This window comes from Callospermophilus lateralis, chromosome 18 (assembly GCF_048772815.1).
Source record: "Callospermophilus lateralis isolate mCalLat2 chromosome 18, mCalLat2.hap1, whole genome shotgun sequence".
In the NCBI taxonomy this organism is placed as follows: domain Eukaryota; kingdom Metazoa; phylum Chordata; class Mammalia; order Rodentia; family Sciuridae; genus Callospermophilus; species Callospermophilus lateralis.
Window position 1 is genome coordinate 53,462,014 of NC_135322.1, and position 21,290 is coordinate 53,483,303.

A 21,290-nucleotide genomic window follows, 5' to 3' on the forward strand; every position below is an offset into this window, starting at 1 on the left:
TGTCAAGGGCCACCATGAATAGGAGCTGAGCACACACCCTTAGCCTTGAGCAATGAAGGTAGGAACTGGCTCTGCTGCAGCCTGAAAGCAGGTGGACCTCAACTTCCATCAGCCAGGAATTACAGCTCTGGGAGTGGGTGTCACCCAATGGGACTAGGCTACACACCCCTGAAACCCAATCCCTTGCCTCATTTGGGTGGAACTTTCTCAAGTGTCTTCCCCCCCCAAAAAAATAGGGTTTGGGGGCATGCTCTCTTTTTTTCTCTCTCTCTCTTGCTGGCCTCTTGCCTCCCTTGTGGGAGCTGAGGCAAAGGAGCTGTCAGGGAACCCCAAGAAAAAGGTACTTTCTGTGTCTGTGCGATTTGTTGGCTAGCCCAATTCACCGGGAGTGACCCTGACCAATTTAGTCACATGTCATGGCAAAGACATGCTTACAAAGCTAGGACTTAGCCAAGAGATTATAAATAAATAAGCACCGCAGGCCCCCAGGGTGAGGACAGCACTCCATTTTTGAAAACCAGTGACAACAGAATCCTGCTAGAAGCAGATCTCCTCTCCCCACAGGAGTATGGGTCTCCTTAGCTAAAGGAATCCAGAGCAAACATCAGCCCCCAGCCCACCTCCTTCCTGACTAAAGTTCCACCTTCCTCCCTGAGAAGGGGAAGCTGCCTGAACCACCATCTGCCGCAAATAAACGTTCCTTTTGAACCTTTTCCTTGCAGCCCAATTGAGGACCATGTTGGGAATCTGCTGCAGAAAAGACCTGTCAAGCCAGCTCTGGGGTCCCAGGAGCCCTCATCTCAGCCTCAGACTTTTAATGACTGACACCTCTAGTGTCTACAGTACCCATCTACTTTGTCTAGTAGATGACTTTGTCTGGCACATGACTGAGCCCGAGCCCAGGGCCTCTTGTAAAAACTGTCCTCGGTTCCCTCACTCCAGCAAGTCTGAGGCCTGAAGCTAGATTCAGGAGCCCACTTCAGAGAACAGACATTGTCATTGAAATGCTCTGTCCTCTAGAGAAAGCATCATTATCATCTGAGGAAGCCAATGAGAACCAGGGGTATAGCTGAAAGGAACCTCAAGGATGGGTGAAATGAAAAGGGCCTAAAATTATAAGAAAACCTTGGAGATGTAGGTCCAGACAGAGTCTTGGGCAGTTCCAACATTAAAACAGAGCTGCTGGGGGAGCAGGTACCTCCCCCACTCACCTGGGACACCAAATGTCCTTTGCCAGGGATTCCTTACTTTTAAACTAGGTTGGATAGGACATATAGTTTTCATAACCTGTCTGGCCTAATTTTTCTTAAGAGACTTTAGATAAGAAGCTGAGTGGCTGGGCACAGTGGCACATGCCTGTAATCACAGTGATTCAGGGGGCTGAGGCAGGAGGATCACAAATTCACAGCAGCCTCAGCAACTTAGCAAGGCTCTAAGCAACTTGGTGAGACCCTGTCTCAAAATTTAAAAAAAAAAAAAAAAAAATTAAAGGAGGGGAGGGTCTGGGATGTGGCCCAGAGCTTAAGCATCCTGGGTTTAATCCCTGGTACAAAAAAAAAAAAAAAAAAAGGTCACAGCTTGTTAGTGATAAAACTACCAACTGGAACCCCAATCTTTTCCCTATTTCATTGCATCCTGAGCCTTAATCCATTTTTAAAGATTTCATCCCCAGCCAACTTTTCCCTGCAGAATAAACAGACACACTTCTCCCAGCCCTTCAATCTAGGGCCGAGATCAGAAGCCTTCCCAGACAAGCAGCTATAAGCCTCTCTTCACCACAGAGCCCTGAAAAGTCATTCCCAATAAAGGCAACTGGAGATATGGAGATCGAAGTAGGGGTGGTAGCCAGTGCTGGCTGGCAAAGCCGAGTTTCCAAAATCGTACACAAAATTGATATATATTTTAACTTAAGGAAATTCAAATCTTGAAAGGAGTGGGAGATTGGAATCTACAGCACAGTAGCCAGGCACCAAGGGGCTCGACCTGAGCACTGGCCCACAGAGGTGCTTCTGAGCCTCAACCACATCAGCAACTCAGCCCCAGCACTCCTGCCAACCAAGATCTAGCAGAAGCCCAAGGCCAAGGAATCACAAAGACCGAGGTTGGTGCAAAGGGCCAAATACTGAAAAACCCACTTCGACAGATTTAAGAATCTGTTCAACAAAAGACTAGCAATTCCATCATAAGGATCAACTTTTACATGAAAATCAGTAAGTGACATTTTATACTACTTTGCAGCCATTATACCTGCAAAGGGTAGAAACCTCTACCATTCTGAGCAATAGCACAGGCCTCTTTAAAGCAGCCAGCCTATCCCTGGCTGGGCAGCAGCAGGTTCCTGCTTACCTCCCTCCAGTCCTGGCCACCAAGGCCAGCCTCACCATTGCCCACCAGCCTTAGGAACATCCAGGCATCCTCTGAGTTGGGCTTTGAGGACCCAGGCCATTCCTAGGTCTCTACGCTGTGTCCAGCCTGCCAACCCCTCCTCTAAGATGCCCTGCCTGCAGAGTGAACGTAATGGTGGAGGTAGGGTTCTAGGAAGAGCCAGGCAAGGAGAGTCAGCAAGGCTTTCCCTTTCCTATTGTAGGATTTAAGGCAGTGAGGGAAAAAGGAAGGAAAAAAATGCAATCACATTTTACAAATAATAAATGTATTTTCAAATCCTGAATGATAACCAAATTACAATTGCCTCTGGGTCTATCTTACTGCTTTACACAAGGATTAAAAAAAGACATAGTCACAGCCAAGTCACTCATGTACCAGGCACCCAGGGACAGGTTTTGTGGATAGATGGGTCCAGCCACCTCCCTCTGCTCTGGCAGCACTTCAGCTGCTCTGCAGCCCCAGCTCCTGCCAGGCTCCAGCACCCAGGAGCTCCTCCTTCCTCTGTGGCAGAGCCTGGCCCAGCAGGAACTGCCCCAGGGGCCTTGATGTACACAGATGAAGTCCACAGATGAGAAGGCTTTGTCCACAGCCTGGGGGCACTCCCACCAGAGGGCTCGGGACCCAACACCTGCTGCCACTGTCTTCTCAGACAGCCTTAGCTCACAGCCCAAAGCGGGCTGGCGTGCGGCGAGGTGTCATAGGCTCCCCCTGCTCTTTCCGACCTGGAGTGTAGATCTTCGTGGACCTGGAGACACAGAAAGAGGGTGGTATAGGAGAGGCATTACTCCTTACCCCAGCAGGGTCCCCAGCAGGACACACAGCCTAAGCCCTTGCTGCTTCTAACTTATGTGTGAAGCAGCTCTGGAGCTAAAGCATCTTATCCCCAGCACACACTCACTCCCTTGCCTCTCCATTTTTGATCAGGAGTATAATAAAATAAAGCAAGCACTTCATTATGATATCCATTTTAAATAACTCCTACCACACCCCCAGGCTGAGCTGCGGTGATAGCTCCCATCCACTCCAGCAGACTACCACTAGAGCTGTGTAATAGAGTGGACTCGCCTCCATGGCCACTTTCTAGGAGGAATTACCAAGGGACTAGAATGCTTCTGCTGCTCATAGTGGGCCCTGCAGACCACGTCTGATGGTGGAGTAAGATGGGCTGGCCTGGCCAGAAAGACCAACTATGTGATTACAATTGGGACTTTGAGCCTCAGAATCAGGACTCTGAGTCATGTGACAACAGCCTAATCGCTGAGGAGGAGAAGGAGGCCAGAGACTGAGTTCAGCCACATGGGCAAGGATTCAATCATTCATGCCAAAATCATGAAACTCTGAACACAAGCTCAGAAGAGCCTCCCTGGTTGGCAATACCTTGTGTGTACTGTCACTAATGTGCCAGGAGGGTAACTGAGCCCTGAGGACAAAAACTGTCACTTTTGGAACCCTCTCACACCTTCTTTATGCATCTCTCACTCTGGCTTGTTCTGATTTATACCCTTTTGCTATAATAAAACTGTATACCGCTTTCCTGCGTTTTGAGTCATTCCAGCAAAGTTCAAGGAGATCCCCAAATTTGTAGCAAGTTTATCAAAAGTAAGGGTGATCTCGAAACTTGCAGCTGGTGTCTGAAGTAAGGGCAGCCCTGTGGAGGACTGTGCCCCTACCTTGTGAAAACCTGACCGAACACCAGGTGCTGCACAGAGGCACAAACCCAAGACTCTCTTCTCCTCTGGCCACTATTTCTTCTAATATCCTGGCTTGTCAGTAGAGTCATTAGACCTCCCGTGCTACTCCACACCACCCCAAGCCCTGCATATAACATGGCAATGACCAAGGACTGCAAATGAATGACCGTGCCTTTAAAGGAATTATGAATTTCTCCTGTATCTCCACATGTGACCAACCAGGATGGAAGCAGCTTCTGTCACCAATTCGCCTTTATATAGTCAACTTCTCTTAAATCATGACCAGGGCCTAGTCCCTGGCAGCCTCCCAACCAGGTCCCAAGGCAGAAGCTCACCTGACACTGCCCAGGGGGCTACGCTTCTCCTGCTCCTGTCGCCTGGCTCGCAGCTGCTCCTCAGCCAGCGCCATTTCCTCTTCCATGGCAGAGGCTTCCTCTTTGGCCCTACGGCGATTCTCCTGGAGAAGGGGTAGAGGCACTGGCTGATCCCACTGAGGACATCAGGTGAGGAGGCCCTGTCTGAACCCAGGTGCTTGCTGCACAAGACCAGCTATCAGGGTCAGAGGCTGTGGGGCTGCCTGCCCCACACCAGCCACTTCTTCTTCTGTAGCTAAGGACTGTTTTTTCATTGATTCACAATAGACATTAGACAGGTCAGTCCTAAGCCAGTCATGCCTCAGCACTCCAGTCACATCAGTTAAGTACTTAAATTTTTAAAATCAAGTTCACACCTATGCCAGAGAGAATGGGAAAATAAGGAAGTCACCTGGCTGGAAAGGACAGATGGAAGATGTTAGAAGTGATAATGACACAGAGGCTATATTTTAAAAGTAAGTCCCTTCCACACTCATACATTGCTGGTGGGACTGAAAACTGGTGCAGCCAATATGGAAAGAAGTATGGAGATTCCTTGGAAATCTGGGAATGGAACCACCATTTGACCCAGTTATCCCGCTCCTCGATCTATACCCAAAGGACTTAAAAACAGCATACTACAGGGACACAGCCACATCAATGTTTACTGCAGCACAATTCACAATAGCTAAACTATAGAACCAATATAGATGCCCTTCAATAGATGAATGGATAAAGAAACTGTGGTATATATACACAATGGAATATTACTCAGCATTAAAAGAGTATAAAATCATGGCATTTGCAGTTAAATTGATGGAGTTGGAGAATATAATGCTAAGGGAAGTAAGCCAATCCCAAAAAAACGAATTCTGAATGTTTTCTCTCATGTAAGGATGCTGATTCATGGGAAGGGGGGGGGGCGCAGAACATGGGAGGAATAGACAAACTCTAGATAGGGCAAAGGGGAAGGAGGGGGAAAGAAGGGGATAGGAAAGATGGTGGAATGAGATGGTACATGTATGAATACATGATGGTATGACTCTATGTTGTATACAACCAGAGATATGAAAAATTGTACTCTATATGTGTAATATGAATTGAAATGCATTCTGCTGTCATATATAACAAATTAGAATAAAAAAAATAAGTCCTTTCAAGGGCTGAGGTTATGGCTCAGTGGTAGAGTGCTCACCTAGTACGCACGAGGCACTGGGTTCGATCTTAAGCACCACATACAAAATAAATAAGTAAAATAAAGGTACTGTGTCCATTAAAGAAAAAAAAAATGACTCCTTTCAAGCTAGATATAGTGGTAGTGTTTTCTCCACTTTGCTGAATATTTGGAAATTTCAAAATATTTAAAAAAAAAAAAAAAGCTCAGTGACCCAGCCACCTGAATGATGGGGAAATAAGACACATCAGGAAAGCTTGATCCCAGCTTTTATATTTGGAGGAAGAAGAGTTTTCAATCATGGGAAAACAGCATCTCCATGGGAAATGTAGGATGCTCACCTGCCGCGACTTGCCTGCCTGCTTCACGCTGTAGAACATGGGGCCCAGCTCCGCCAGCCACTCTCCATCTACAGCAGTCACACACTGCATGTACTCCTGTGGGCAGAGAGGCAATGAGGCAGAGGTCATGGGTGGGCCAGTCCCTCCCACATGTTCCACAATTAGGAGTCACTTGAGAAGGGCCCTGTCCCCAGCCCATCTAGGCTGGAAAAGGCAGGGGAGAGCCCCAGATACTGATTGTCATCCCTTCTCCTATCCAAGTTCTCCCATGCTTGAAAAACACTCCCAAATATACCAGAGAAAAGGTTCAGCACTGCAGAAAGCCCTTCTAATGACATCAATAGGGGTCACTAATCCCAAACAGCAAGTAGGAAACCACCTTGCTGGCAAGGTTGAGGTCACTGTATTCTAGAGATTAATTCTATAAAGCTTCCCCAGGCCCCCCAGTTGAAAACCAGCCTCAAAAGCCCTGCAAAGCAATGTGTGTGGTCCCAAGTCTGCCGGAGCAAAAGCTCATCATAGAAGGCAGGGGAGGGTCATGAAAGTGTGGCCACATGCTTGTGGGCCCACCACATTACACAAGCACCTCAGGAAAGACTCACCTTGGTGGTCATGACCAACTCGTGGTACACTATGTAGTCCGGGGTATAGCCCATTCCAAAGAGGGAGCTGGTGGGGTGCAAGTGACAAGGCATCCCTGTGCGGATATTCACATACTCCCCGATTCCCTAGGGAAAACACAAAAGGCAGGCACATCAGAGACACACTGCCTACTTGGGAAGCTACTCCATCCCTTAAAATCATCTTGACCCAGGCTTGGCACCTGCCCTCAGGTACCACAGGAAGAGGAGGCCAGAGCTCCACAGGGCTCCCAAGGCTCACCTTGAGCTTGGCTGCCTGGTGGAAATAGGCAGCACAGATACACTTCCTGACGATGTCCCAGTCAGTGCCACATGAGGCCAGGCTCATCCGCTGCTGCACCATGATGTCTTTGAGTTGGGCCCGCACCTCCCGGACCTAGAGCAGAACACAGGCAAACCAGAATGGAGCCCTCCTTCCCCTCTTCTCCCACCCCGCAATCCAGAAGTCCTGCTCGTCTGTGGCCCCACCTTCCGCATGGCCTTGGCATGGATGAAATGGTCATTACACCAGATGGTGGAGTAATTATTGTTTTTCCACTGCAGGTAAACATTCAGGTAGGTCAAATGATCACTCTCAGGGACCGCAAACTTCTCCCGGATTTGATCACTCTCCTCCTCTCGGCCCTAGGGAGGGAAAAAGAAGCTTAACCCTAGGCAAGGAGGATCAGGCCCACCAAGCATATTCGGGTATTCTCACACTATCACCTACCCACACATAACTTCAAACAGCAATATGTTGCCTAATGATATGGACTAAAAATAATTTCTAATAAAATGTTAAAATGTAAAAGCTCAGAAACAATCATACTAGAAGACAAAGGATGCTCTTGCAAATTTCCAAGACACCCCAAGGGGATCCAACCCAACCTTGCTCCCCCACACCACCTAACAGAAGACAGCAAAATCATGCTTCAAAAACTCTGATTCTCAGTCTTACGTTCCACTTCCAAAATACAGAGATCTCTTCCTCTCTCAAATACTCTCCAAGCCTTCCTAGAAGGGAGAGGAGCCAACCACCAACTCCTCACCTTGGGCCTGTAGAAGATGGCCGGGACTGAGAGCATGGACACAATGAGCAGGATCTCAGAGCTGCAGCCCATGTCACAGGACACGATGAGCATCTTGGACAGGGCTGGGTCCAAAGGGAACTCCACCATCAGCCGCCCTGTGGATGTAAGACCACCTAGGAGAGAGAAGCAAATCCAGACATTCAACGGGACAGTGGAGTACAGGGAGAGAAGCCACACACCAGCACCCCTGAGGCCCTGCCGGCTCCCAGGGCCACAACACCTGTGTTGTCCAGGGCCCCAAGAATCCAGAGCTGATACATGGAGTTGAGCATGTTGTCTTCTGGGGGTGGGTCCATGAAGTGGAATTGCAGCAGGTCCTGCACCCCAAGGGACTTGAGCAGCAGCACCACGTTAGCCAAGTTGGTCCTCTGGATCTCAGGCACCGTGGTGGTCAGGAGTTCATTCTTGTAGGCACTCTGTGTGTACAGCCTGGCAGGGAGAAGACTCTAGTTTTGCTGCATCTGCACCACATTGGCCCACAAGGCCTCTTACTACACTGGCTGCCCACAGGACCCCATGGTGGAAGATCAACACTATTCTAGCTTCTTCTAAGTGTACCCCATAACAACCAGGAAATCCTACAGACAGGGGAAACACCCATTTCTTCTCCCCACCTCCACTCCTTTAACTCATTCATTTCTACCTACTCAGGTATGCCTTCTATATACCTGTTTCATTTCCGGAACTAAAGTGCCTCAGACTAGAACTATGGCTAGGTTTTATTTTCTCAGTATCTCTGTATACACTGAATCTCTATAATGAATACATTATTTTAAAAAAAATCACATCAAAGAATAATTGAAAAAATACTATACAACAAATAACATCCTCTGTTCAGCTCCATCCTTGATGGGGGAGCCTGCTGTATGGGTCTTCCACTGTGTGGACATTCCTTCTAAGTCTGCCTCATACCTCACAACTCCCTGGAAAGGTTTCTTCTTCCACTCAGCAGTACCACCACGTGGCAGCCCGCAGGAGCCCTAGTCTTGGGGATCAGCTCTGGGACCAGCATCCCCCCCACCCTGGTGCAGACTCTCAGCAATCCCAGCGCTGCCCCAGATAGCAGGCTAGCACAGGGCTCCTACCTGAAACACTGACCTGGGCCCGTCCTGCCAGCTCGCCCTGACCTCTGGTTGGCGTTGGCCTGGCTGATGGGGTAGATCTGCAAAGCATCCATGCCAATCCTGGGGTTAAAGACCTAGGAGGGGGTAGAAAGAAGCTAATTAAGGATAAAGTTGGGGGCGTGGGAAGAGTGGCTCTAAAATACAGAAAAGCCAAAACCCAGCTGCTGCACATCACAGAGGAAGTGTCTCAGCAACACCAATAGCCATCCTTTTAGAGCCATAAGCCTTCAGAAATGTTCTCATAAACACCTGAAGGAGTTTTCCCCAGAAACACCAACTGTATAAATCTCTACAAAATTATTTAAATGATCTACCTCTTCAAATAATCACAAAGATTAAATGAATCAAACTCACAGCAAAACCAGCACTCACTAAATGTTGGCCTTGCACCACCAGTTACATGGGTGTCACATTCCAGGAGGACTAGGGCCTGACCTCCCACCCCCTAAGCTCAGTCAGCTTCAGGTGAAAACCCAGGCCCCACTTCCCACATCTCTCCTTACCTTTAATTTGCAATAACCAGAATCAATAACAAACATGATTCCATCAACAGTCAGAGATGTCTCAGCAATGTTGGTGGCAACAATACACTTCCGGACGCCATCTGGAGCCTAGGGCCAAGCAGGACAAGCAGGGGTAGAAAGACTACACAAGGCAGGACCCAGCCCACCTCCCTCCCACCCCTTCTAGTGAAGGAACATCTCCTCCCCTTTACTCTCTGTTGGAGGGGGAGATACCCAAAGATGGGGACCCAAAAAATTTTTGTTGTCATACCTTCTGGAAGATTTTAGCCTGAAGATCAGAGGGCAGCTGGGAGTAGATGGGCAGCACAGCCAAAGCAGGCGCATTTTCCAGTTCTTCCAGGTGCTCCACAATCTGGTCTGAGGTCACCTAAACGCGCCAGGAGGAGTCATATGACTCTGAAGCCCCAAACTCTCATACGGAGAACACCCCCATTCACCACAGTGGTGACCAAGGCACGCACCTCAATATCCTCTTGGCCAGGCATGAAGATAAGGATGTCCCCAGGGGCCCCTGAGAGGTGCACCTGCAAAGACTGCTTCACTGCGGCCTCCACATAATCCTCCTGCGGGGTCTGCAACAGCAGCCAGGAACAGTCAGAGGGTAGCAAGGACCAGGCCTCCCTCTGGGAGCCCCACAGCCACTCACTGGTCTGGGCTGATAAGTGGACTTTAAGGGCTGCTACACCTGGGGGTCTGATTGTAAGGCCCCTGGGCCCAGGTTTCAGCTTCAAAGAAGCAAGGAAATAAATCCTCCCCCAGAGCACAGTCCTCTAAGCCTAGAGCTAAAGGCTGCCCCATTTTGCTCCGTGGCACCCCACCAATATCCCCTAACTCAGTATTCTATCCACTCCATCTAGCTTCTCACCAAAGAGGCACATGGCATGGAGGGTCAATTCAAAAAACAGACCCTCGGTACCTTGCTGAAGAGGATATCCACAGGGAAGGTTCGACCAGGGATGTGGAAGATGGGAACATTCCCAAAAAAGGAGGCAAATTTCTCTGCATCCATAGTGGCTGATGTAACGATGAGCTTGAGGTCTGAGCGACGAGCCACAACCTGAGAGAAAAAGTCATGCAGCAGCTCCCTTGAGTTTGGGACCTTGGCTCTGCCCTCCAATCCCATCAGCACTACCCCTGAATAAAGCAGAAGCCAAAGCTTGCAAACTGGCTTATTAGATTTAACAATCCTAGAGATTTGAGCAACAAGGCCATAGCCAAGAAAACCACAAGTCACTCAGCTGAGTGAGAAGAGAGTAAATTATAAGATCAGACTTAAACTTGACAACACGGAGCCCCAGGGAAAACCCTGGCCTGCCAGAGACCCTCTCAGTGTCCCCAGAATAGTCCCAACCCACCTGTAGCACCTCAATCACTGGCTACTGGCAGTGCACTGGTCAAAGCCCCGAGTACAAAGGGACTGGACCCCACAGCCCTTACCTCCCGGAGCAGCCCAAAGAGCACATCCGTGTTGAGGGAGCGTTCGTGAGCCTCGTCCATGATGATGGCACTATAGTGATCTAGATCAGCTTCCCGGAGGGACTCTCGGAGAAGGATCCCATCAGTCATGTACTTGATCAGGGTGTTTTCTGAAGTGCAATCTTCAAAGCGAATGGCGTAACCAACCTGGAGGTCAGACAGATGGCTCACTCAGAGCTGGAGCCACCCGCTCACTGTGAGCACACCCCATCCTTGAGTCCAGGTCTTAGCAGATCACACCCTCTGGCTCAAATGGGCAGAGTATTGGGAAAAGAATATTTGGCTCAGGACTCATATCCACTTACCTCCTCACCAAGGTTTCCCCCCATCTCTTCACTGACTCTTTTGGCCACTGACATGGCAGCCACTCGGCGGGGCTGGGTACACCCAATCATCCCATAGTCTGTGTAACCATCTTCATGCAAGTACTGGGTCAGCTGAGTGGTCTTGCCGCTCCCTGTCTCCCCAACCACAATCACGATGCTGTTGTCCCTGCAAGGAAAAGCAGTTCAAAAGGTTCAATAGCTTCCTCAGTTGAAGGCTAACTCCAAGAAGCCTCTGTCACCTGTCTTCACCATGGCTAGACAGGCAGAGGGCATGCCTGCTCAGAAAAGATAATTTCCTTGAGAAAAGAGCCTCCTACAGAACTACCACCTGAGATATCTGGAACACAGTGAGGTTTAAATAGGTGCACTAAAAAAGAACAATGCCATCGTGTTACTTAATGCAACGTAGTCCTGGGAAAACAAATGAGTTCCCTTCCAACCAGACAATGCACAAAAACAAAAAAGAGCTCCTGAGCCAACACAGCAGATAGAGGGGCCACTGATTTGACACTGGGATCCTTGGATCTGGTGGCATTACCTGATAATAGTGAGTAGCTCTTGCTGCACAGCAAAGATTGGCAGATACTGCCTCTGCTCCAGGATTGACTTCTTCTTTGCAAACTCACTGCTGGCTTCACTTTTTTTCTTCATGTGGTCTGCAAACTTCTGCTCTGTCCTGTGAACACAGAGCAGCCTAAGCACCCATGGTACCTCCTGCCCTTCTGCTTGCTCAAGGAATACGAATGACTTTAACAAGAAGCAATAAATCTGACACACGAAAGCAGTCACTTCATCTGAGATTATTTCTCTTCAGAACTAAGGACTGGAACTGCAGTGAGAATCTATGATACACTCTCAACACGACAGGGTCAAACAGAGCTAAACAAGGATCAAAAGAGGTACAGATTATCAAGTGGGCAAATGCTGTGCCCTAAATAGAAAGTGACCGGGAGAGGAGCTAAAGTCAACCACACTCACTAACTTGTAGAGAACACCTTGGGTAATTTCTGTACAATACTTAAAGGGCCAAAACAGCCACCTATTTTAGCCATCTAGGGTCTTCTAGGAGTTATGGCCACAGCACACAATGTAGGTCAATCTTTCCCCTTCATGACAGGGCAGCGTGACCCATACGGACTCATTTTCGAAAAACTCACTCACTACTGACCAGCAGCTTCTACCAAAAGCACTCATTGTCTGATATGTGGATACATCCCAAGACCCAGAAGCACTATGGCATATTCCCAAATCAGTACTCCACTCCCTGAGCCCACACCACTTTCCAGTCACCTCTTCCAAGAGATACTTCCTCCCTCAGACCAATTAACTGCTTCCTGTTCCTAATTTCACCCAACAAATGATATCTAAGAGATTAAACAACCCAGAAACTAATAAGAGCTAACCAATAATGCCAAATTCTCATTGAAGATATTTCACACAGGGGTACAGAGAATTATTAGCTCAAATGACAATTCAGAAGGATGTAACAGCTGGGTGCAGTGGCACACAACTGTAATCCCAGTGGGTAGGGAAGCTGAGGGAGGAGGATTGTGAGTCCAAAGTCAGCCTCAGCAATGGCTAGGCTCTAAGCAACTCAGTAAGACCTGGTCTCTAAATAAAATACAAAACAGAGCTAGGGATATGGCTCAGTGGTTGAGTGCCCTTGAGTTCAATCCCCAGTACACCCCCCCCCCCAAAAAAAAGAAAGATGTAAGAGAATTCAAAGAATGAATCATGAGGGACATTTGTGTCTTTCAGCTACTCAAGGCAGTAATCTCAACAGAGAGTCATGCAATATATACTTAATACCTCTATAAACAGATAAGTCACTACCTGATAAGATAACACTTTCTATTTTGGAATCTCTATTAAAATAGTTATTTCTCATATGGAACTAAAATTTGACCAAGAGAACAAAACCCATCTTCTCCCCACGAACTCAGGGAGTGCTGACTTGGGAAGATGCCACAGTCCTTCTGGGTCTTGGATGTATCCACATGTAAGACACTGAATTCTTTTCGCAGAAGTTACTGGTCAGTAGCAAGGCCAATGCATGGGCTCCAAAGACAGACTGTCTGGGACCAACCCTGATGCTACCATTTACTAGCTGAGTGACCTCAACAAATTTCCTAACCTTCCAGGGCCTCATAGTACTCAGACCACTGCCAGGCCAAGAGGAAGCCCCTGTGGTAGTGGTAGTAGGCCTAACACCTATGAAAAGCTAAAGATAATAGAAGAAAGATCAGGATGAAGAGATCACGGAAAACAAGATTCAGAGCGACAGCCTGTCATTTTTCAGTTCGTAAGTCATGAAGTATATCAGTTCTGCCATACTATCCTTGGTTTTCAGAGCAAGTCTGTCGCTGGTGAAGACTCCCCACCTGTAGTCCACCTTCCCATCTTCTGTCAGAGCTTTATCTGGCTCTTCTTCTTTTTTGACACCCATTATATCTCCCAGTTTGGTCCCAGCCAGTTCCCAGTGTTTGTGCTGAGCCTGAAAAAGACAAGAATAATAAAGTCCACTCCATCCTGTGATGCAACTGTGGCAGTGGAAACTCAGTCCCAGCTGACAACAGGTTTCATCTAGTAGGTGGCAAATCCCACAAGGCACTGGGGGTACGAGACAACACATTCCAAGACTCAAGCCTCCAGATCCCCAAACCCCAGGCCTGTGGCTGCCTTGACTAAGGACAGTGGAGGAAAGCAGTGCCCTTCTCCAAGAGCAGAGTCTTTCTCCACATGCCCCATTTCTACAAGGAAGCACACTTGAGTAGTCTAATGAGTGTTTTAAATAGGAAAAGAAAAACATGCACAGACTTCCCAGCCAGGGTGGTGAGAGGCCAACCTTTTTGCGCTCCTTTTGCTCCCTGTGTTTCCGCACTGTTTGGCTGCCTTTCCGAGCAATGATGGCGAGGTCAGAAGTAGCATCCTTAACTGGAATCACGGGCTCTGGCTGCAGGAGGTGGAAGAAAAAGAGAAATCACCCACTAGTCTTTAAGGCCAACCAGAGGGCCTGTGTCCTAACAGTTGTCAGGAGTAATAGGGCGGAGGGGTTACCCTATCATGACACAGGGCTATTTCCCCACTTTTATTTCTTTCTTGCTTCTATTCCTCTAATCTTTCTGAATGTTCCTTCTTCTGGCCACAGGAGCCTCACCTGCTTGGTGAAGACAATGCGTCCATCCAGAAAGGGAGGCACCAGGTTGTGAACCATCAGGTGTACTTTGGCTGCGTTGTCCTCCTCAAAGTCCTCATCCACCTCCAGCCGATGGACCACCCCACTGGTCAGCATGCGATTAGTCTCCCACCGCTCATTATCCTGTGAGGACACAGTGGAATCCCCACTCAGACTGCAACCAGAAGCCATCCTAAAAAGTCTCCAAGCAAGTTCACGTATCCTGTCTCAACAGATGGGCGGGCCATGGTGGCCACAGAGGCATCACAGATCTCTCTACCCTGCAGTTCATTAAAAGAGTCATTAACCTTAAATCACCAGCAATACTTTGTTCCAAGAAGCAACACTTTTGATCTAAGTCAGAACCTCTAGCCAGACATACGAATGGTGACCACCCACAGCCCCACTCAGAGACACAAAGAACACAGACCACAGAGGCAGGTGCCACAGTACCAGTTCTTATCCACAGCACTGCAGATGACAGAAGTATGAACTAGCTGTTCTAAGTGACCCAAGGTTTTCCTATCCACCCTTTCTCTCTGGCCAGAGGTATCTGATCCTGTCATCTCAGCAACAGAAGACTAGCTAGGCTTTCTTCACCTGGTGAGCCTGCTACTTCTCCCACATCCAGACTCCAGCTCTGAATCTGCACCAACCACTGCCAGTGGCCTCACCTCATTGATCTGCCTGCGCTGGGCAGAAATTCGCTTCTGCTTCTGTTTATGCAGATGCTGCTCCCGCCGCCTCACATAGTCCTCGGAGGAGTAGGCCAGGGGGTTGTGGAACTCATCATACCCCTCATCCATCATGTACCAGTCCCGGTCAGCTTGCTGCAGGAAGACAAAGCAACAAGAACAAGGGGAAGATCAAGTTTATGCGTGAGACACAGGTAGAGGGGAACAGATATTTAGTAGGAAGTTAAGTGGGCACTGGAACAACCCTCCTGAGAGGTGCAGGAAAGTCCACCTAGTGGAGGACAACACAGGGCTGACTTGACTTGGCCACCCATCACGATGGCACTTCTTAGATTCACCACATGGTGGCACCACCACATAACGAGTTATGTATGACCTGCTGCATTAGGAGAGAGCCTGGGTTTTTCCAAGGAGAGTCCACTGCACAGGACCAACTATCCTCCTCAAAGCCCAGTACTGCTGGAGACTCCCTCAGGGCCCTTGGGCTCTGATACCCCCTTTCATCCATGCCCCTACAGTCAGTCATAGCCCACTCTGAATCCCTCAAAGACGTCTGTTGCTTTACCCTCTGGTCATCCTCCCACTGCTGCCGCTCCTCTTCTGTGTCAAATGAAATCCCTTCTTCACCATCCTCACGTCTTCCTGAAAATCAGCAGATGGCAGGTCAGTTCACACCAACCTGGCTTATCCCAGAGGCCCCCAAAAGACCTGCAAAGCCACAAACCTCCAAGAACAAAAGCCTCTTCTCAACCTCCCCAAGATAAGCCAAAATGCTCTTCTGCCTCCTGTCCCCCAGGCCTTACCTCGGCCCCTGGACAGACGAGGGGTGGAACCCAGATGTCGTCTGTCATCAGCCCACTCGTTGTATTTGTAGGAGGGAGTTGGCAGAGGTGTGTCATCTGAGTACTTGCTCCTCACAGACCTGGGACAGCACGACCAGCAGGCACAGAGTTGAGCTGTGTCCTCAGCCACCAGCTCTCCCTGCCCAGGTCCCTTTACCGCCTCGCCAAGACCCAGAGCAGCTCTACCCAGACATCACCTGTCTCGATCTCGAGTGGACGGTCGATGACTCCGCTCAGAATCCCGATATGAAGGTGTCGGGGAGGGTGACTCCCACTGAGAGCGCCTTGAGGAGCCATAGCTACTGTCCTCCTCCTCCCAGGTAGATCTTGAAGGAGTGGCTGCGTCTGGGGCCACAAGACACACATTACCAGAAGCATCCAATTTCACCAGAGATGCAGCTCCAAAACAACTAACCAAAAGTTAACTCCCCCAATTTATTTATTTTACTGTTTATAAACCTTTGCATCTACTTGCAATGGATAAGATGGTTCTGAGAGTTTTTTAAAGATATCTGAATTTTCTTTTTTTTTTTTTTTTTGGTACCAGGGATTGAACCCAGGAGCACTTAACCACTGAGCAGCAGCATCCTCAGCCCTTTCTATTTCTTTTAAATTAGAGACAGGGTCTTAACAAGTTGATTAAGGCCTTGCTAAGTTCCTGAGGCTAGCTTTAATCTTGCAATCCTCCTGCCTCAGTCTCCTGAGCCACTGGGATTACAAGGACATGACACCATGCCTGACAAGATATCTGAATTTAGTGGTCCAGTTTTCATTCCGTTTATAACAATTTTTTAAGGAATATTTAATTTCTCTCAGCAAACATACCCATCTTAAATGCAAATAATTCTTTTTTATAAATCCTTCATAAGCCCCTATCTCTCTATCCTTTCCTGACATTTGGAAAACTGGCCATCCAGCCTATCACCTAAAGGAAACATATGCAACCTAACAGAGAAGGGCACAGCTGCACCCTCCTGGTTCAGGGCCCAGTATTCCCAGAGGCTCAGTATTCCCACTGTCTCACTGCCTCAGCATCCCACTAGAAAGAAAGTTAGTCAGCCTTGTAGTCACCTGAACCATCACAAACCATCACAACTACCACAGAAAAGAGCTAAGTCTACCTTTAGGTCGATGCCGTGGGCTCTCCGGTTCATTTCTTCTGCTGCTGCGCTCTGAGCCTCCATCTCGCTCCGATCTGCTGCTGTGCCTACTTCTATCCCGCTCATCTATGAAGGGTCACACACAAAGCTCAGCACCACACAGAGTGCAGCTGTGTCCTGTCCTCACACGTACCCAGCTGCACCCTAGAGAAAGGACAGGCCACCTCACTCACTCACAGGTGCAACCTGTACTGCTCTAATGTGGTCCATGGGTTCCTGAACTCACACATTCCCATTCTTTCAAAGGGAAAAATATAGTTACTGGCTAGAAAATTTCAAACTCAAAATAAGAGTTATTTTCCTGCAAGACTTCAAAAAGAAATAGTTTCAAGTCTATAGTGAATAGTTTTATAAAGTTAAAAGGATGTAAGCCATAAAATACTGAGCAAGACCAGCACTGGCTTTTACGTCTAGCTTCACTCCATAGCACTGTCCTTTCTCTATCTCCGAGACAGAGATACTTGTATACTCTGGTTTCTTATATGAATTATCCATTGTTTCCTTTATCATGAGTTTTCATAATAAAACAAGGACCACATGCTCAAGCAAACCAGGTGTTACAACTGACAGCTGTTCTTAAACTGCCTGCTATCCCCAATCCCAGCAGGGTAAAACCCATAGGCTGACATCATGTACACAGGGATATCCAGTTAATGGGCACAATTCAAGTTTGTGCAACAGGAAAAAGCCTGGCATGTGTCTATTCACATGCTAACAGACACAGGAACCATGCAGCATAGTTTACCTCTGTCCCTTTTGCGGTCATGGTCTCCCCGATCCCGTGATCTCTCTTTCTTCCGATCCTTTTCTTCTTTGGATGAGGCATAGACACCATGTTCCCGCCTCTCCCGCTCTCTCTGCCGACTACGTTCCCAAAACTCTTCACTCACACCCCCAGGATGGGATGGAGTCTCTACGTGAGCAGACCGATAGTGTCTGAAACAGGGAGTGCAGCTGGTAAAGAGCCCTCCACAGGAGAAGATCCCTACCCCAAACCTCTGGCTGTGCCAAAGAAGTGACCTGTCCTTTTCTACTCCTTGATGCTGCAGGCTTACATACGGCATCAACCCAAGGCACTTCTAACTTCTATCATCTCCCCCTTAGTTGCCTTTGAATTCTTACCACAAATGTAAAGAAAGTGCTAATTCTACATAGCATCAGTATTACAAAATCATAAAAAAAAATTACAAGCTCTGAATGTCCAATAGGAAAACTGGAAACTAATCATGGGCTATTGTTTTCTGGCCTCCACTTTTATCCCCTTTGGGCCAACCTGTCTTTCCGGCTACTTCGGCCAGCCTGCTCATCACCGTCCTCTTCGGCATCCTTCTGGTCATCCTTGCTCTCCTCCCAGTCCTTGTAGGAAGAGATTCTGGACTTCTTCTTGTCCTCCCCATCATCTTTCTCTTCTCGCTCCCTCCGTTTCAGGGAAGCCAACAAGTCCAGTCCCAGCAATGAAGGGCGGGGAGCAGGGGCTTTGAAGACATGCTGCTCACTGGCTGCACTTTTGGTCTTGCAAATAAGACCACCAACCTGAGAATCCAGATCAGTGCCTTCTAACCGATGGATTGAGGCATCCTCATTGGTGTCCTCCATCGCAGGCTCTGGGATTTCTCTGGGAGGGAGTAGAATCATTTGGTATAGAACATAAGAAATAAAGCTCAGCTACGCTATAGCCCAGAATAACTACAGTTACAGGTATACTTAGATGGTTAAGCCTACCTACCCACTACCAAGACCAGAACTTCTTTTGCTACCTCTTGTCAAGACCTTTCCATCAAATCAATGACACTCTCAAAAGACCCTCCTATTCTCACCTCCACACCAAAGATACAGATATACATACACACACACCAAATATTACAATATTACAAAATAATAATTACAATTAATCCAAAAATTTCTGCCAGATTCTAATCAACATGCACAGCTCTACAGAGGAGTATTACAAACATAATGTGGATACAAGAACATCAATATCCAAAAGGATATCATACAGGCAAGAAAAGACCTCACTAAGGGTTGCTTACTGGAACATGATATCATCTATAAACTGAGTGCAGAGGAAACTAGATTTGAAGTCAGAAACTCAATTAGAAACCAGACTTTTGGCATTTTCTACTTCTGTGATGGTAAGCAACTTCATCTTTGGATTAGCCATAATTTCTGTATCTGTAAAATGGAAATAATTTTGGCTTTATCTAATCCATACAATTATTACAAGAATCAAAAAAAAGTATTCTGCAGCCAAATTTATAGACATAATGGTTACACTATTTCATATTTTATTTGCTATACTCCTATATATTAATTGGGTTCCTTACCAGTTTTTTACATGAGTTCTTCTACCTCTCCCTCCCTTTCAATTAAAGGTACAGCAGAGTAAAGACATGAAGACAGAAGGTTACCATTCATGTTCTGCCCACTTTAGTGACTTTTTCTGGACCAGTAGTATTTTGTAAAAACACAATTACCTTACAGAAGTCAAAATCAGTTTAATAACAATCCATGTTTACTTATGGGAGGGGCTGGGGATGTGGCTCAAGCGGTAGCGCGCTCGCCTGGCATGCGTGCGGCCTGGGTTCGATCCTCAGCACCACATACAAAACAAAGATGTTGTGTCCGCCGATAACTAAAAAATAAATATTAAAATTCTCTCTCTCTCTCTCTCTCCCTCTCTCACTCTCTCTTTAAAAAAAAAAAATACTTATGGGAAACACTGAATTAGGCAGATTCCCTGGAGCTTAACTTGTAACATTTTCTTCTTTGTCTCTCACTACACACTATCCATTTATAAATGTACATCTATGCTGGGCACTTGGATAAATGCCCTCATTCAAACAAGTAAGTGAAGCAAAGAACTGTCAAGGGGTAAGATACCTCCAGAATCCAAAATTTTCTGCCAGATTCTAATCAACATGCACAGCTCTACAGAGGAGTATTATAAACATAATGTGGATGCAAGAACAAGAGTTGCATTTTGAAAACGTCATCAGGCACAACAGAAAAGAGAAATCTGCATGCTGGTTTCCTCACAAGCATTTGTATGCATGTAAGGAAATTCAGGCAGGAAGACTGGGGTACACATGCTGTCATCAACAGTTATCTGAACTAGGAATTATGCCCCTAAAGGCCATTCTATGCAAACAAGGGAACCTGGTCTGTTCTGTTGGCTGCTATGGCTCAGTGTAGCAATATAAACATGTGATGAATAAATAAGTAAATTTAAACTTAAAGGAGAACAGGAAGTCAAACGTTTCTAGAAACAGCATGAAAAGATAGCAGCAACAGAGCACAAGGAGTCTCAGAGACAGGACTTAACTGGCTGCTGAGAAGAACAAAGAGGTAAGAGGCCAGTCTCTGCAGAAAGATTAATAGCAAAGAGGCGAGAGGGTATACCAGAAAGTCAGTGAAGAAACCTGGATTTACTCGATCAATAATTATTCAATGAATGCCTCCTTGAGCCATCCCTGTTCTCAGCAAAAGGGACAGACAAAAATAAAAATCCCTGGCACCCTTGGAGCTTACATTCTAATATAGGAGGTCTTCCACTAAATCTCCGGGTTGAGCTACCACTGTGAGGTAGAACAGGAAAACGGAGGAGCCCTGCTCAGGCGCAGAGACTGCTTAAGAGTGGGCTAGGGCCAAGTCCTAAGTAAGGGGACAGGGCGACCCTGGACAGCACCTCTGGATCTCAGCAGCCAACCAGAGCAAGGAGAAAGGCCGCAGGAAACAGGTTGGGCACAATATCGTCGAGGTTAGTAAAGCAAGTTAGGTGACAAGGAGGAAGGAACTTTCCAAAGTGGGGAAACCTGAACCGGAGGCCGGTATCTGTCTCCTGGAGCCGCTGTGATTGGCGAAGGCCAGGTCAGGAAGGAAGAAGGGACACTCACCTCACCAAGAGCGACTCTTGGGACCCTTCTGTTCCGGATTTGGGGGTTCTGGCGCCGCCACCCCTCGGTCTGAAGGCCTCAAAGAGACAAATTCCACTCCTTGAAAGCCGCCATTATCCTCCCATAATACCTTGCGCGGCCCCCTCTATCTTCCAAAGATACCATCGAGAACAGTCCAGGAAACGTCGGCTCCTAGGCCAAGTGTGGGACAGAACGAGAACCAGCTCTCAAAGCTAGAGTGTCTTCTGGGGATCAGCTCTGATCAGAGACATTTCCGAGACATTGCGACCAATCACGCTTAGTTCGAGAGGTGAAAACCCGCCTCTAGTCTGTGTGCGGGAGAGCGGGGTTGGCTGGGGGAGTGGAACGGCCATATTTGCTAAGGGCGGAAATGACAACAAGCTTCCGGTCAGGGGGAGT

General features: G+C 47.7%; 1 protein-coding gene across 1 annotated transcript; it reads right to left on the reverse strand.

Annotated features, from left to right (window-relative positions):
* Positions 1 to 2,628: 2,628 nt before the first annotated feature.
* On the reverse strand, positions 2,629 to 21,234 carry Dhx38 (DEAH-box helicase 38). Its single transcript, XM_076838755.2, has 27 exons — positions 20,871 to 21,234; positions 18,251 to 18,592; positions 17,723 to 17,913; positions 16,939 to 17,043; positions 16,015 to 16,162; positions 15,779 to 15,897; positions 15,541 to 15,617; positions 14,955 to 15,110; positions 14,263 to 14,424; positions 13,951 to 14,058; positions 13,487 to 13,599; positions 11,644 to 11,781; positions 11,085 to 11,271; positions 10,741 to 10,926; positions 10,220 to 10,360; positions 9,765 to 9,875; positions 9,554 to 9,670; positions 9,283 to 9,390; positions 8,741 to 8,853; positions 7,876 to 8,084; positions 7,614 to 7,768; positions 7,054 to 7,209; positions 6,827 to 6,961; positions 6,547 to 6,672; positions 5,945 to 6,040; positions 4,412 to 4,533; positions 2,629 to 3,130 (listed from the first exon to the last, which is right to left on the reverse strand). The coding sequence occupies exons 2-27, from the start codon at positions 18,571 to 18,573 to the stop codon at positions 3,046 to 3,048; spliced, it is 3,687 nt and encodes a 1,228-aa protein (XP_076694870.2). The 5' UTR covers positions 18,574 to 18,592; positions 20,871 to 21,234; the 3' UTR covers positions 2,629 to 3,045.
* Positions 21,235 to 21,290: the final 56 nt, after the last annotated feature.

Coding starts and splice junctions, on each gene's coding strand:
- Dhx38 (XM_076838755.2), bottom strand. CDS start 18,573: ATGGAGGACACCAATGAGGATGCCTCAATCCATCGGTTAGAAGGCACT. Junction 14,425..14,954: donor AGCGCAGGCAGATCAATGAG/GTGAGGCCACTG, acceptor GTGTCCTCACAG/GATAATGAGCGGTGGGAGAC. Junction 6,041..6,546: donor AGTTGGTCATGACCACCAAG/GTGAGTCTTTCC, acceptor CTCTGCCCACAG/GAGTACATGCAGTGTGTGAC.